This window comes from Hakea prostrata, chromosome 9 (assembly GCF_041222555.1).
Source record: "Hakea prostrata isolate BN-2017 chromosome 9, UWA_Hpros_2, whole genome shotgun sequence".
NCBI lineage: Eukaryota > Viridiplantae > Streptophyta > Magnoliopsida > Proteales > Proteaceae > Hakea > Hakea prostrata.
Window position 1 is genome coordinate 60365291 of NC_142608.1, and position 16962 is coordinate 60382252.

Sequence of the window (16962 nt, forward strand, 5' to 3'; positions counted from 1 at the left end):
GTTTAGATTAGGGGTGCAAGTTTAGCCCCGACCCGCCTAAGCCCACCCCCGAGCCGAATAGGGCTTGGGCTAATTTGCCCTGGGCGGGTTAGGCAAATATTCGCCCGACTAGGCCGGCGGCTTGGGATTCTCTCGCCCTCCCGGCCCGTCCCCGATTTTGCCCCCCGCCCGTCTTGGCCCGTTTTGCTGCCGCCGGTTTGGCTTGGTCCGGCCCCGTCCTGGTCCTGCCCGTCTTGGCCGTTGCCCGTCCGCTCGGTTTGGTCTGACTCGGGCCTCCACCCCTGGTTTTTATCTTGTGATCTTCCGTGTCTTTTCATGATCATGTTTTGTGTTATTAATTATGACCTTATTACCAATGTAATAGCATCTATTTGTTTTGGCCCGATCCCGACCTAATTTTGGCTATATCTTTTTTTTGCGTGATCTGTCTCGTTCTCGTTTTCCCGATCTTCATCTACATTGTATGAGTCTTGATTTTGATATTTAGTCACTTTGATCATATTAGACTATAATTCACTTTTATATTATTTTTGGTATTTTTTATTTTTCCAACAAAGTCATTTTTAGTTCAATAAAATATGGATTTTGTTTTTTGACAAAGGCGAGATAATATATTATAAATAATAAAAACTATTACATAAAGAATTAATATCTAACAAATCTATACCCTAACTTCTTATCATGAATATCTAACAAATCTCTGTGATATTTCAAAAAATTATTAAAAACATATAGCTATGTTTGTAACTAAACATCATTTTCTTTAACTATGAAAAAATACTTTTTTTTTGTTGATACTAAATTATTGTCGATTTATTTGTTAACAGGTTTTGAATATGATTTTTTGTATTGAATAAAGATATCAATTTATTGAGCAGTTGTGAATGAAACATACCTACCTACGACTTAAATTCTTGACTTTGAAGATAAAATTTTCATTTATCGATTCCTTTTGAATTATGAATCTCGTGTTTCTAAGTTTACAAAAGAGTTTGTGTGACATTCTCTATAATTGACTTGACTTTCAAATATGCCTAAATTTAATTACAATTCTTCTCTCTACTTATTATATTTCATGAATAATTTTAACTATTTGTCTTTGGAGAAAACCAAGGAAACAGATAAGAGAGAGAGAGAGAAATTAAAAACCCTAGAAATTTGGATTTCTCTATTTCTCTAAAATCTAAATGGGTATATAGTTAAATACATATTGAATCTAAGTTTTGGATTATTTGTTGACATATTTAATATATTATTTTCCATTGAGTTTGGAATTTAAGTATTTAATTACTTTAATATGTATTTTAATTATTACCTGTCTTACATTTGATATTTACGACTAAGATATGACCAATTAGCTGGGACAAGGCCATTGGGCCTGGGCCGGGCTGGCCTCGGGGCCGGGCGGGGCCAATCGGTCGGGGCCTCGGGGCCGGGGCTATCAGGCCGGGGCGGGGACGGGGCCTTAGGGCCGGGGACGGGCCATGGGCGCCCCATCGGGGCCACCCATCCCGACCCGCCCTTAGGGCCTTGGGTGGGATGGCTTGGCTTGGCCTGTGGGCTTGGGCCGGGGCTGTTTTGGCCCGCTGGCCGGGCGGGTGGGCTCTTTCCTTGGGCTGGGATTGCAAAGCTTGACTGCCTAGTTTAGATCCTTTAACACAGCTAAAGCCCAAACTATACAAAACCTAGCTCAAGCTTGGTCCGCTTGGATATCTCAACCTAATCTCAACTCTTTTGAGCTCTACTTAATTGACCTTGATGTGGTTATACATAATAGAATGTGGATCATCTCCTTTGACAAGGAGCATTATGTGCTCCCACAATGGTGTTATAACCACAAATAATGTGGGGTTTATAAGTAAAAAGTAAAAATTAATTAAATATATATATTTTTTAAAATAAACCCCATTCCCTAATCCTGTGGGGCCCCCTATAATTCGTGGTCAACAGCCGTCGGTCTGTGCTCCCCGTCAAATGAGACAATCTGGACTCGTACATAATGGTAGCAACTTCTTATGCAGAGGTAGTAAGATTAAGGAGGATTTTCATTCGAACATCCATTCCTCCACACCTTTCCTCTTCTTGGTATTTCCTGGGTATATGAGCCCAGTCTTTGTGATTGACTTGATGATGACCCCAAAAAAAAAATTGACCTTAGCAACCTTGGTCTATGATGTAATTATGTATAATTCTTGGTAAATTTTCTTTTATTTTTAAGGAATTAGTAATTTTATCCTAGAGGGTAGGGAGTATTACATATACCACAGGGAATCTAAACTCGTGACCTCTTTATTAAGATTTGCCGGCTACTACTAAATGAGCAATCCTTTGATGGTAACTTTTGGTAAATTTTAGTCCAAGAAAAATGAGAAACGTTGCTCAAGCTCCAATTCAAAGTTGAGTAAGATTACTAAAATACAACCAAATGATATGCATAAGTAGCATAAAGGGATATTTTATAATGTTACCTACCTCTCTACTCACGATTATGTAAATCAAAATTTTCCCTTTCACAAGTATATAATGACATGTGACAATTGGGCAAATAATGACCCATAATATTCTCCATGCATCACGAAACGAAAAGACAAATCTTTTAGGGAAAATAACAAATCATTAGGGAAAGACAAATCTTTACCTCTTCACTTAGAAGTGTCTGTAACTGCCAACTAAACCAACTAAACCAACTAAACCAACTAGTCGGTGATACTTTACCCTCCCCTCTTCCCTATGTCTTACTTTTTTTTTTTCTTCTTTTCCTTGAAAAGGAAAATGAGTTTGAAGGTAGAGAAGGATAGATTGAGAATTTCTAAATAGGGTAGATATTGACAGTCACTTAATTTAGGATTATATTTTTCCTTCTCCTAAGAATTTTTTTTATAATATAAAATGCTATGACTAAAAGATGGAAAAATAAAAGAGAAAAAAAGAGATGAAAAAAAAAAAAAAAAAGTAAAAACTAAAGAAAGAGTCATAAGAGGGGGAAATAAAACCTGTTGGTTGAAGAACTAACCTAACTAAGCGTAACTACTGGGCTTGTGAGAGAGTGTGGATGTGTATGTGTGTCGTGTGCTCGAACTCTTACTGTGTGGGTGAAAAAAAAGGAAAGTGTAGAATAGCATGTACAAGTGTGCAAATGTGCTTACATGGCAATGCAAATTGCTGACTTGGGATCATCTGCATGTATTAAAAGGTAAATATATATCTGAGAGTCAACCAGACTTTTCTTTGGATTCATGAAAATGGAGAAAACAAGGTTGTAATCGGCTCCAAGATGTACATTCACCTGCGGATTACGTGTGCTCTATGTGTTTGTGAATAAGCCTGAGAGAGATAAATGAGTATAAATACCTATTTACTCTCCTCCTTCCTCTCAATGTCCTAAACAACTAGAGCTATGGCTTACAGAGCAATGACAACACAGACATTGTTTCTCTCAATCCTTCTTCTCTCCTTCACATTACAAATCTCTGGCAATCAGGAAAATCAAGACATATCTCAGTGTACGACTTCAACGAATGGTTGTTACAACAAGGCCAAGGCGCTTCATCTCAAAATTATATCTTTCATTGCTATATTGGTTGCTAGTATGGTTGGTGTTTGTCTACCTCTATTTTCTCGTTCGGTTTCACTCTTTCAACCAGATCGCAGTCCTTTCATCATAGTCAAGGCATTGGCATCTGGTGTGATTCTAGCAACTGGGTACATGCATGTTTTGCCTGATTCTTTTGCTTGTTTGACATCACCCTGTCTACCTGAGAATCCATGGAAGAAGTTCCCTTTCGCTACTTTTGTTGCAATGTTATCTGCTCTGGTAACATTGTTGATCGATTCATTTGCGATGACTCATCACACAAAAAATGGGTTGAGATCAGTAGTGGATAGAATTGACGGCAATTCAGCAGATGATCAACACAAGCCACTGCAAATGCAATCTTACCAGAAGGAAAATGGTGTGAAGGGAGATGAAGAAGCTGCTATTTCACAATTGTTAAGAAACCGTGTTGTTGCTCAGGTTGATCTTCACTTAATTATCTCTTCTTTCATTACCCAAAATTTTTTTTATCTCCTCCTTGACATGATTATACATAATTGTTTGTATAATATTACAAGATTAACTGATATTGCTTGAAAAACTGCAGGTTTTAGAATTAGGAATTGTTGTTCATTCTGTAGTAATTGGGCTTTCCTTAGGGGCATCTATGAATCCTTGTACCATAGCACCACTTATTGCTGCCCTTTGCTTCCATCAATTATTTGAGGGAATGGGTCTTGGTGGATGCATATTACAGGTCTCTCTTTTCTCTATCTCTCTCTCTCTTACACACATTTGCTGAAAACAGAGGAGTGTGATTACTAACAAAGTTTTCTAAAACAGGCAGAATACAATAACAAGATTAAGGCAATAATGGTGTTCTTCTTCTCGATGACGACGCCATTTGGAATATTACTTGGGATTGGTTTGTCAAATGTGTACAAAGAAAATAGCCCAACATCTTTGATAGTTGTTGGTGTACTGAATGCTTCATCAGCAGGTTTACTAAATTACATGGCTTTGGTTGATCTATTGGCAGCAGATTTTATGGGACCTAAGTTGCAAGGGAATTTCAAGCTTCAAATATGGGCTTTCATTGCTGTTCTTTTAGGTGCTGGTGGAATGTCCTTGATGGCAAAATGGGCATGAACTAGTAGCTTTGTATGATTTTTTAGGTCAGCAGTTGTGCTTTAGATGGAAGGGTATAGCATTTGATCTAAGGCAATACCTTTAAAGATAAAAATAAAGAGACAGTGCCAAGGGGAAAAAAAATTCAAATGGTTCTGGGAATACTGGTGAGTTACCTTTGAGTGTGTGTAAAATTATCTTTTAATTGTAACGATGGGTAGCCTTCAAACAGTTTGGAATATGACTCTTTAACAATTCAAATACACTATTAAGCTCCCTTTTACCAACTTATTTGATTGCTCCTGAAATTGTAAAGATTAATCTCTGAAATGGACATGTAGTTAGCAAGAGAATGTGTACTTAGTAAAAACATCCTCCAATGTGCACGTCTCTCTGTTATGCACAATAGTGCACTTTTATCCCAAATAAGTGGCTAAGAAAACTTAAAAATTAAAAGAATATTGATGATTTTTTTAATTCAAAATTAAACTTTTAATCACAGCCACTTGTTTGGGATAAAAGTGCACTGTTGAGCATAGCAAAGGATTTTTTTCCGAGTGGGTGACACTGTAGACTATCCAATAGTGCACATGCGTCCACCATACCAAAAGTTAGGTTCTAAAGTATCAAACAACACTCAGTAAAGAAAAGGGGTGGTTGGAGAAGAAAGTAATATAAACAATTTTGGCATGCTTAGCTAAACCTGAATCGCATGAAGCTTGTGGATCGGATATTTTAACAAACACTACATGGATGATCCCTATATGTATATATTGGCCTCATATCACCTTTCTCCATCTTAGAGTGGCACAGCACAACCATTCCTTCTTCCTCTGTCTCTCTTTCTGAGTGCTCTGTTCTTTTTCTGATCTCTGTCTGCTATCTATTCCTTCCTTACTTGGACATTAGCAAGTTATTCTAAGTTAGTCTTTCTGTTTTCCCTTGTGGGAGCTCCAGTTGCACTGGTAACATTGCTTATCGATTGACTTATCACAAGAAAAATAGCTTAAGATCAACAGTAGTGGATAGAATGGATGGCAATTCATATGATCAAAACAAGCCACTGCTTAAATGCGATCTTACCAGAGAAAATTGTTTGAAGGGAGATGAAGAAGCTGCTGTTTCACAATTGTTAAGAAACCATATTGTTGCTCAGTTGATCTTCATTTAATTATCTCTTCCTTGACATGATTATGCATGGTAGTTTATATAATTAATGCAAGATTAACTGATATTGGTTGTAAAATTGCAGGTCTTGGAATTAGGCATTGTTGTTTATGCTGTAGTAATTGGGCTTTCCTTCGGGACAGCTATGAATCTTTGCAACATAGTTCCTCTTGTTATGGTCCTTTACTTCCATCAATTCTTTGAAGTAATGAGTCTTCGTGGATGAATAACAAAGAACCACATGTGATATGCATCCACCAAGACCCATTGCCTTAAAGAACTGATGGAAGGATAAGGAGTAAAAAGAGGAGCTATGGTGCAAGGATTCATAGATGCCCCTAAGGAAAACCCAATTACTATATAATGAACAACAATGCCTAATTCTAAAACCTGGATTTTTCCAAACAATATCAGGCAATCTTACATTATAGAAACAATCATACATAATCATGTCAAGGAAAAGACGGTTAAATGAGATCTAAGTTGCAAAGAAGTGTCAATCTTCAAATAGGTGCTGGTAGAATGCATTTGATGGCAAAATGGGCATTAACAAGTGATTATGTATGAATTTTGGGGCAAGAGTTTTGTTTCAAATAAAAATAAAGATGTATATAACAAAAAAAGATTTAAGTGGTTTTCGGAATATTGGCGAGTTAACTATGATAATATGAGTGTAAATTATATACCAAATATAATGATAGGCAGCATTCAAATAGTTTCCTAAGTACCTAATTAATGACTCAGTTTGCAATCGACTTTTTATAATTGCAGACGTTCCCTTTTGCTTATCACTGTCAATTTTAAATATACAAAGATACTTTTCCTCGAATCTTTTTATAATTCTAAAAAAATATAAAAGATTACTCAAGTCATTATAGCCCATCAGTGGAAGATAGAAGATCCTTCCTCTCTTCTTCTTCTTCTTCTCTCTCTACAGTCTTTCTTGAAATCAGAATGAAACATGTTTTAAGGTAAAGAATGATTATAAAAAATCCAAAAAAAATATATTAGATGCTAAGCCATAACCTAACCCCATAATGTTGAGAGCAGAGTAGTAGGGACACCATCTGAAAATCTTGGAGATCTGAGTGGATATGAAACTACTATGCTAGCCCATTTGGTATATTCATTTGCTATTTAAAATCATAAAAAGATTGATGCCAAGTGGCAACATGATTCGTTTATCATGTACAACATGAATGAAGCAACATTGATGTCTATATTTGAAATCTCTTCTAATAACGAATAACAAGTTTCTTGCACAAAGAAAAAAGAATGAGTTGACAAGCATCAAGTATACAACAGAATCACATATACAAGAAAGTACAGGAGAAAAAAGAGAAATCAAATACTAGGGTAAGATGTAACATCATGCCCTCAAATGATAAGTCCAATATAATCATGTACATCTCCTTCCCAAGATAGAAATGGATTACAGGGATTAGTTTTACCTTGAAGGATCTTCCCTATAAGGGCTGTATAATTGCTTCACAGACAAGCTCCCTAATGAGAAGGGAAAAAGAATCTGATGGGCACTTATCTGCAGAGAGACCACCAAACACATGGCTGTTCCAGAATTCCCTTGCACAATCAAAGCTTGGACCGGATAAAAGATGTACATATTAAGGCCTTGAAAAATGGATATTTGCTCTGCCATTTTATATCCGATGCATCGATACAAGATGAATAATCAGCCAAGTAAATATCTGCCTCATGTCTAATCCTCCCAAGTAATCCAATAACAGTAACTAATTGTGGAAAGGGAAGTATGAATGGGCACTAAGATGAATGTCAAAAACCTCTTAAGGGTTCTCCCAGCATTGTAATAATGGTATAATAATGGTATTCTGTTTCTCTATTCCCGCCACTCAAAATAATCAACACTGAATAGGTTTTGTTGGTTCTTCCACTTTCTCTGAGCATCTTGCAAACCTTCAGGGCCCAAGAACCAAAAAAAATCAATTAATTAACAAGTAATGAAAGACTCAAGTAAAGATGATCAGGTCTCTCAATTGTAACAGACGTTAAAAAAAAATCAAGGAGAAGAAAATTTTCTAATTCAATGGCTAATAAACCAAATTTAAATGTAATTATGCAACTTCGGTTCTGCATTAATACTATGAAGTTTCTGCTCATCTGTTTGATGATACTAGTAATACAAAGTCAATGGGGATGATAGTTTATCAACTAATCTTGAAGTTCTGATCTAGCAGCAAGTGACCTCTTATATCTGGGATCAATTGAACTACATGGCTGGCCCTACGGACTACGGACTTGTTGTCACAAGAAGCAAGTCTGGTTGGATCTCCTTCTCATGAATCCTTAGTCAATTTACATCACAAACCCTACAAATGGTTAAACTAAATTTACATACCAATCAGGTGAAAAATTTTATTCACTTTTGCTCTTCCACCTGATTGAATTTGGACTTAAATGTATTTTAAATTGAAAATAAGGACAGAGATGCAATGGAAAAATAAATCATAAAAATTGGTTTTCAACACAGTGAGTAGGAATTCTGTCTGGGTGTCGTGGAACAGTAAAACTTATAGGGGCCCAGGCATTTGGGTTTCCTTTAATCATTAGTGGTTTTTGAAGGAATTCAGGTTCATTATTACAAGTGAAATTAAACAAAAATCACATAAAAGATTTTAAAAAAAGGAAGAAAAGCAGTTAAACCACATAATGGTGAAGAACTAACGGTAGCCATTTTCTATAATGCTACATATGACTGAAGGCCCTAGGACATACACCATATTTTGGTTTTGAAAAGAGCAGAGTGGGACTCAGTGGAGGATTATTGTTACATACAGTCCAAAAAAAAATTCATGGGTGATATTCTTCTCCAAAATTCCTTAAAAGTTCAAATTTGAACCCATTGGAGGGTTTGGCAATGTTTTCCTATGTGTTTAGTTCAAGCAAATTTAACTGAAAAATGGGGGAAATCCGAAATGTAAACTGAAGAGTCCTAATCTAAGCACTGTTTTGTGCATGCCACCCCATTCTAAAAAAATCACCCAAATAGTCAGGAATCAGGATAAATTTAAATGGTACTCTTCAATTTTGTTACTATAACCTAAATTCATTCCAGTGCCAGTTAAGTTTATATAAATTTATCTAAGGTTCAACATCTTTCCTACTTGATATCATATAAAACACCGAAAAACAAGTATGAGATTCATATAATCAATATAACTGACTCAGACTTTCCTACTCAGATTCAATAAATCACTTAATCAATATACATTGGGAATCAAAATCAATATCAACCACTCAAATCATTATATATTGGGATACTTCTCTTTATTTCTTCTCCAAAGAGAACTCCTCCGAACTTCAAATCTACACTGCCAATCAAATTCTAACTTGTGAAGTTAGTATGTATAAGAGCACATACATAGTGTGTTAACTAGGGTGTATGGCTAGTAACTTAGTACATGTTTTACATGCAATAGAAAAAATGCAACAATTTCTAACCAAAAAAAGAAGCAACAGAATGAATCTATGCCTCTACATAAATATTTGGTCAGTCTCTACATATGATTACAATAATTTGTTATATGCCCCTTCTCTATTATTTGATTAAAAAAATATATTAAGCAAGGTCACCAGTTAACCTTATGAGAGAGAATATGAGCAGGAGTTGGGTGGAAGAATTAGAGAGCAGGGTTACCTGAGGCTTGGATTCCAACCATCGAAGTGGCGATCTGCAACAATGTTTTTCCTTCTCTTTGGGCTTCCAATACCTAAAATTTGACAGATTAAGGTTCGTAGATGCAGCAGCAACGATCAAGATGGAGCAGAGAGACCCCAGTGGAAGAGGAAGCGGGGGGAAGAGAGCATTTTACCTTTAGAGTCCACCAGGGCTTGGAGAAAGCTCAGTTGAGAGAGACACGGAGTCCTTTGTCTAACATGAGAAGACTGGGTTTGTCTGGACTTATTTTGGGGGGCCACTTTGGGTTATAGTTGTTTGAATAGCAAAACATTCCTGAGATGTTTTGTAAAGCTTGTTTCTTGAGTGAGAGTTACTGCCGGTTTCTTCTTTACCAAATGCACGCGTGTTGTTTTCTGTTCCCATGGAAAAGGAATACAAGAAAAAGGGTTTTTCAAAAGCGTTGTCAACTGCGTACTTAATGACCAAGAAGAACATATCTTCTGTAGCATCAGTTGTTCTGCAGAAAAAAGGCAGACAATCTTAAGAAATGTAGACAGGCTGGAAGGAACCAAAAAACATATGATCCATCAACAAAACATAAGTAACCCACCTCTCCCTGACACTATCACAATGATCTTGAGGCTTGATGACAGATAGTTGTTTCCTCCAACACAGAACCAACAACTTCTGCTTGTTTATGACACTCAGCTTCCTGCAATGCATTCAAAAGGACCATGCAGGTCTTGGCATAGAGGTTCTGACCTTTCAACAAGGTTTCCTCAAATACCATGAATGCATCAAGTGCTCTATTAGCATTGCTAAGACCTTGTACCAGAGCATTACAAGCAGCACAGTCCAGCACAATCCCTTCTAACTTTAACTCTTCAAACAACTGATTAGCCGCTGCTATGTTACCTGCCTTTGCAAGCCCAGAGATCATAGTGTTGTAGGTGATTGCATCAGGGTCTAAACCTTGTTTTCGCATCTCTTGCCAAAACGCAAAGGCCTTTCTAAACTTCCGAATACGACACAAAGCTCTAATAAGAATACTATAAGTGATAGCATTGGGACTGTATTTCTCGTCTTTCATCCACTGGAAGCAGATGAGGGCTTCATTGATTTCTTCCACCTTAACTAAGGCATCAAGTAGGCAGTTCCATATGGATGAATTAGCCCTCAAACCCTCATCAATCAATTCCTCCATAATCTGGTATGCTTTGTCAATTCTACCCGCCTTTCCAAACCCATCTATAAGACTGCCGTAGACAACCACATTAAATTTTATCCCATTAGATTTTGCTTCTTCAAAGAGCCCGTGTGCATCGTCCAGCTGGTCAACCTTCGCAAGCCCATCAATTACTGATCCAAATGTAACGATGGTAGGAGCAAGACCCTCCACCTTCATCTCCTCAAGCAGCTGGCAGGCTTCATTCATCATGCCTGACTTACAATACCCATAGATGATGGCATTGTAAGCACAAATATCAAGAACACAACCTTGTTCCTTCATTGCGAAGAACAACTCATGTGTCTTTGATGCATGGCCAGCATTAACAAGGCCAAGAATGAGAATTGAGTAGCTCCATACATTAGGAACAAAACCACAGGCCCTAATTTGCTCAAACAAGGCCCTCCCTTTTTCAATTTCACCAATCTTGAAAACACAATCCATGTAGGTGTTAAGAAGGGTTAGATCAGGAGAATGGCCTCTATGAATCATGTCTTCATAAACCTTGTGACCATCTTCCTTCCTGCCACACTTAAAAAAGTTTTTAATAAGACAGGTGTAAATAAAAGCATTTGGGACCTCACCTGCATTAAACATGTTTTCAAACAATTGATAAGCATCATCCACCCTACCATTTTTACCCAATCCATCTATCAAAGAACAGAACGTAACCACATTTGGGGTGCAACCTAATTGATACATGCCACTGAAGATGCTCCAAGCTTCATCCAGCTTTCTAGCCTTGCACAGCCTATCTATCATTATGTTCAAAGTCAATATATTGGGATATAAACCAGCCCCCACCATGGCATCACGAATCTCAAAAGCATCCTCAAGCTTTCCTGCTCTGCAAAGCATGTCTATGAGGATATTATATGTTTTAAGATTGGGCATCACGTCTTTCTTCATCTTCTCAAAAATCCTGAAAGCCTCATCCACTCTCCTCTTTCTCGCAAGGCAAGCGAGGATGCCATTATACATAATGACACTCGGACTGCAGCCCTTCTCTTTCTGCCTCTCAAGTAACCTATAAGCCTCATCAAAATTTCCAGCAGAACAATAGCCCATGATCATGGTGCTATAAGCATAACTACAAGGAACATTCCTGATAACTTCCATCTGCTCAAATAGCACCGTAGCTTCAGCAAGTCTATTAGTCTTACACAGAGCAGCTATCATGCTTGTATACGTGATATCATCTGGAACCAGGCCTTGAGCTTGCATCTCATGGAACACTTTCAATGCCATATCTACCTTACCCAACTTGCCAAAGCAATCAATACAGACATTATAAAGAACAACATCTGCATCAAAGAAGTCTTTCTTCACCTCATCCAGTAAAGAAAGAGCCATGCCAAGTCGACCTTCCCTGGCAAATATGTGGATAAGAGTAGTAAACAAATGAACATTCACATCATACCCTAACTCCTGCATCTGACGAAACAGGGTAAGTGCAAGATCAGGTTCACGAACCTTAGCAAGAGCACCAATTAAAGTAGTATAAGCTGAAAATGCAGGACGAAATCTTATCTTCCATACTTGAATGAGATTATAGGCTTCTGCCAGCATCTGGGCCTTGACACAGTTAGCAACTAACTCAATACAAGTGTCATTTGAAGGCTCAAATCCTTTCAGGCTCATTTCCTCCAGAATTTCCTCCAAATGATCAAAGTTTTTACAGCTAGCCATTATCCCAAGAAGCAAACTGTATGCTTCCAAACTTACTTTGGAGGTATTTTTTTCTGCCCATCGGAAATAGTTAATGGCTACATTGACATCTTTTAGCTTCTTTAAGACTCCAACAACAAATTCTTGCTGAGGCTTTTCATCCAATATAGATAGAGCATCTTCTAACATGGGCCCCCAAGGACCACTGATCAAAATGCGGCAAACTGCATCAACTACCGGTTTTAAACCCGCATCTTTCCCTATGTTTCCTTCTCTAACCCCAAAAGAGCAATCCTTATCGCCTGAATCAGAAGCAATGCCACTACAGAAGCAGGAAAGTTTTTTGTATATGTAGCAGCGATTAAGTAATCTTGAATCAACAAGGAACATTACTCCTGTAGAGGCAACCAAATATTATTTAACAATCAAATATATAATTATATAGAGATGACAAATTCCAGGAATCTGGGATCTCCTGCTAAAGGGGAAACACGATAAAATTGAGATTAAATAACTGTGAAAACAATAAAGAATATTATTACTGAGATTAATACTGCAGTGAGAAACTAATATTATCCGGAAGCAGGTATACAGAGATTTCCTAGGTCTGGGTCCTACACATGTTGAGCCTTTGATCCAATGGGGGTCTGTGTAATAGACCACTTCTACAGGCCTAAAATGGATGAAGATCCGTATCATAGAAGATTAGCTAGTTCCTTTCATTACCTAGTTTTATCTTAAATTGTTTTGGGTTACCTCAGTTGAACCAATTCTATGTGGTTCAATTCAAGGGGCAAGTAATTGTTTGTAAGTCTTTGATGGGGCTGGATCCTGACTTTTGGAGTCTATTCTAGTTTCCTAGTCAGTTTTAGTTACCTAATAGGTTAAGGATTGCATTAGGCCTTCTGCTTTTAGTATAGGAATCTATTTTTAAGTCTATTATATAATGTTATAAATTGTAGTAGGGGCATGTAATATGTATTCACAAAATTTGATATTAATGAAACTTTTTCTGCTGCTCCTCTCTTCTTCTCCAGTTAAATATCATCTTGTGTTTGATAAGGGTTGGAGTATTGGTGTTTGATCCGACCGACTCCTTGACAGTATGAAAACCAGCAGGTTCAGAATTAAAGATATTTTCATTTTGTTTGAAGATTTTCCCCAACTCTGTGACAAGATTAAGATGCAGGTTTAAGATCAAGATTCGTTCAAGTCTCCACATCCAAACAAAGACTTCACCTGTAAGTTATCCATCCCCAAATAATACCCAACATTCCTGCCTTGCATAACTAAATCAAGAAGTTGGTCTTATACATTTCAAGACAAAACAATCTTTTTTCAAAACCTCAAATGTCAAAGTTCACCCAACTCGAAGTACCTACTTATCCCAAACATCTCTAAGCATTATTTCCAATTTCTAAAAACCTTTGCAGATCCATGCAAGATCCAACCATCTCAACCCTAATTTCCAATTAACCTTAGAAACCTTCCGAAGATCCCTAATATCTCCTAGCATCAGCGAATCATCCAAACATCAAGAAACCACAATAGACTCCCCAACATCTGCCAGCTTAACCAACACATAAACCCTAACCTTAATTCTAAGGATATCTTAATGCTAATTTTAAACTAAACAAGGAAAATGTACACCAAAATGTAATACAGGAGTTTGGAGAACAATTGATGCAGGGGATTTATTACCTCCCTGTAATTTTTCTTTCTGATCTTTGACATACCATGGCAATACCTTCCGAGCACTTCAGCCTGAACCACAATACCATAAATCGCCACTAGAATTGTTTCCATGGAGGACATCAGCAGCAGTAGCACAGTTAGTTCATCAAGTCACACCCAAGACAAAGGACTACGAAAGCCCCAAGTGGCTCCAACAAGGCTCACTCTCAGCCTCAACATGGATGTAACTATGCTTCATTTTACACCCTCAAAGAGGGATTGATACACATCAGTCATAAGAGCAATTTGACACAGACATATTATCCTTCATTCTTAAACCCTCAAACTAGGTTTGATTCACAATAATAATAAGAGCACTCTGACCACATAAACTTCAATCACTCAGCCAAAAAGGGAAAGTCTACCCTATAAGAAATCGTCAACAAGTCAAAACTGAAAAATCAATTCTCCAACTTCCCTGAAGTGCCACAGGAATTCCTAATTTTGCATTTTAAAATTTAAAAGTTGAATTTCATGCACACCATCTAAAGTCACCAGCTCAGTCCTCTGATTAGGCCAAAAGTCAATTCTCCTAATGCAAAGCTCAGGAGCATGAATAGAACCAAAGACTATTAGCTTTAGCACCTCATAAATCTCATGGTAGAAGGACCCAGAAATTCTAGAAAAACCAACAAAATGAGACAGTTAGAAAGTGAAGACTTACGCTTTCGTGGCAGCATGGCAGCATAAAGATGGAAGGTATGACAACATCAGCACCAGAGCTGATACTGATGGTGACGCCCTTCCTGCTCTTCAGCACGCATGGGTTGTCCAAGAAGAAGAACGCAATCAACAACCACAAGGCACTCTCTGCTGCAAGAGTTGCCAGAATCTTAGTAAGAACGAAATGGAAATCATATAAGTACATACATGTACAGAAATTAAATGGCTAGAAAGCAACAGGTACTTTTCAAAAAAGGGGCAGAATAGAATACAACAGCAATCATGTGTACATGTTTAATATGGGCGTACCAAAGTTGCTCTATTAGCAGTAGTATAGACCTAGAGAATAGATATTCACAACAAAATAAGCAAAATAATAGCATATACACAATCATTTTAATAAAACAGAAACCTACCCAACATCCATCCATATAACCCATGAAACTCACAAGACATGATGTATCCTAACAGATATACATATGATAATTTAACATCGTAAATAAAAAATTGAAATCTGAAATCTCTGTCTAATTCGCAAGGCTGTGCAATTTTTGCTAGTGCGAATCTACTTGGCTCAGTTGACCAGCTCCTCACATTGTTCATTTCCTGTAATTTGGGTTTCCCCGTAGGTGAAAGATTTCTCCCTAATGTGGGTGAGTCAATACTTTTTTTAAGGTGAATTGGGTGACTAATACTTCCGCCGTTTCCTCCGTTGACTAATATCAGCAAATAACTCTGCAACTTACTAATAAATTACAAGCTTTTACTTTCTAAATTGCTTCACTATGAAGCGATGAACAGTGATAACCTGAAATAATTCATAAATTTTGAGATTTATTAAACTCACCTTCAGTTAATTGCTCTGCTTTTCACACTCCCACCACCAACACCGAGACGGAGATGATGGGCCGGATCACCAGAGACGGAGAAGATGAACAAGTGGAATAACATTCCCAATGACAGCGGCTAGGGTTCCCAGCTTTGGTAGAGAAGAAGAGGATTACAAGTTGAAGGGCGGAAAAAATATTTTCTTGATAAAACATACATATAATACGCAGATGAAACACGAATTTCTAACGAGCTACAGAAAGAGAATTAGAAGAGAAAAAAAAAAAAAAAAACAAAAAAAAACAAAAAAAACCTCATCGGGTTGGTAGAGTGATGAGATATATACTTCTCAAGTTGGTCCGGATGAACCTCAAAAATTAAAATAAAAAAAAAAAATTAAAAAAGTAAACTTATCAATGGACATAACCATTTTATGAATAATTTTTTGGCCTCAGCATGGATGTTCCAATTTAGACATCTTGTTGGGGCTATTGGATTTATGCTCTTAACATCCTAGCATGGTAGTGGCACGAGTTAATTGAAACTTTGACATAGGCTCATGGACGCACACATTTAGCTAATTTAATTAAGAAAACCCTTGAGGGCTTGAGTTATTCCTTCAAATTTTGGTGTTGCCCTAATGTCATCTCAAATTATCAATCAGACCTCTTATAGAGTAAAAATATATCAATGGCACTCCCTACCGTCGAAAAATCACACTTAAATGCTAACGTATGTAAGTTAAACTTTAATGGCTAAATTGCATGCTCTTAAAAACGAACTCAAATGTTGAAGTCGTCGACTCGTCACACCTTTTCCAATTTAAATGACCAAATTGAGGGTGCTTGAGAGCACCTTGACTCTACCTAGCAATGCCTTCAGATGTCCCCTCTCAATCCATCCCTCTTGGAGAGAAAGCAACAAGAAGTTAAATTTCTCCATCATCTTCTTAATGCCCATGAGTCAAAGCTTCGGCTAGAGCAACTTGGCTCAAGGAAGGCAATGGTAACATTGATGATTTTCGTTGATCTCTCACTAATTTGCGTGCTTGCAATAGGGTTACCCAAATTCAAGATGCTAATGGAAGATGGCTCACAGATGAGAAGATGAGATTTGCAATGAGGCAATTGATCACTTTGAGAATGCTTATAGTGGTTCACCTCCCATTATATGCCACGGCTTAAGCCCCAATGATGATAGAATATGTCTAATGATGAAGCTGATTCTTTGATCAAGCCCTTTTCAATTGAGGAAATCAAAAATGTCATCATGGATGTAGATGAGGATAATGCCCTTGGGACTTATGGTTTTAGTGCTATCTTTTTCAAGAAAACTTGGCACATTATTGGACTTGAT

General features: G+C 37.4%; 2 protein-coding genes across 3 annotated transcripts; one reads left to right on the forward strand and one right to left on the reverse strand.

The window, feature by feature from the left end:
• The first annotated feature begins 3197 nt into the window (after positions 1 to 3197).
• Positions 3198 to 5007, forward strand: LOC149005919 (zinc transporter 7-like). The gene is made up of 3 exons (XM_089168852.1): positions 3198 to 4015; positions 4143 to 4292; positions 4379 to 5007. The coding sequence occupies exons 1-3, from the start codon at positions 3398 to 3400 to the stop codon at positions 4682 to 4684; spliced, it is 1074 nt and encodes a 357-aa protein (XP_089024978.1). The 5' UTR covers positions 3198 to 3397; the 3' UTR covers positions 4685 to 5007.
• A 2080-nt stretch (positions 5008 to 7087) lies between these two features.
• LOC149005920 (uncharacterized) lies at positions 7088 to 15833 on the reverse strand. Of its 2 annotated transcripts, none has more exons than XM_089168354.1 (6): positions 15626 to 15833; positions 14780 to 14925; positions 10096 to 12776; positions 9679 to 10002; positions 9504 to 9576; positions 7088 to 7762 (listed from the first exon to the last, which is right to left on the reverse strand). In XM_089168354.1, exons 2-3 carry the CDS (start codon positions 14793 to 14795, stop codon positions 10111 to 10113), a joined length of 2682 nt encoding a protein of 893 aa, XP_089024480.1. In that variant the 5' UTR covers positions 14796 to 14925; positions 15626 to 15833; the 3' UTR covers positions 7088 to 7762; positions 9504 to 9576; positions 9679 to 10002; positions 10096 to 10110. The 2 variants fall into 2 exon arrangements, with proteins under 2 accessions (XP_089024480.1, XP_089024479.1); XM_089168353.1 differs by having other exon boundaries at positions 14780 to 14928.
• Positions 15834 to 16962: the final 1129 nt, after the last annotated feature.

Excerpts from the sequence above, each read along its gene's own strand:
- LOC149005919 (XM_089168852.1), top strand. The coding sequence starts at position 3,398 with ATGGCTTACAGAGCAATGACAACACAGACATTGTTTCTCTCAATCCTT. Across the intron at positions 4,016-4,142 it reads GAAACCGTGTTGTTGCTCAG|GTTTTAGAATTAGGAATTGT; the intron begins GTTGATCTTCAC and ends GAAAAACTGCAG. Across the intron at positions 4,293-4,378 it reads TTGGTGGATGCATATTACAG|GCAGAATACAATAACAAGAT; the intron begins GTCTCTCTTTTC and ends TTTCTAAAACAG.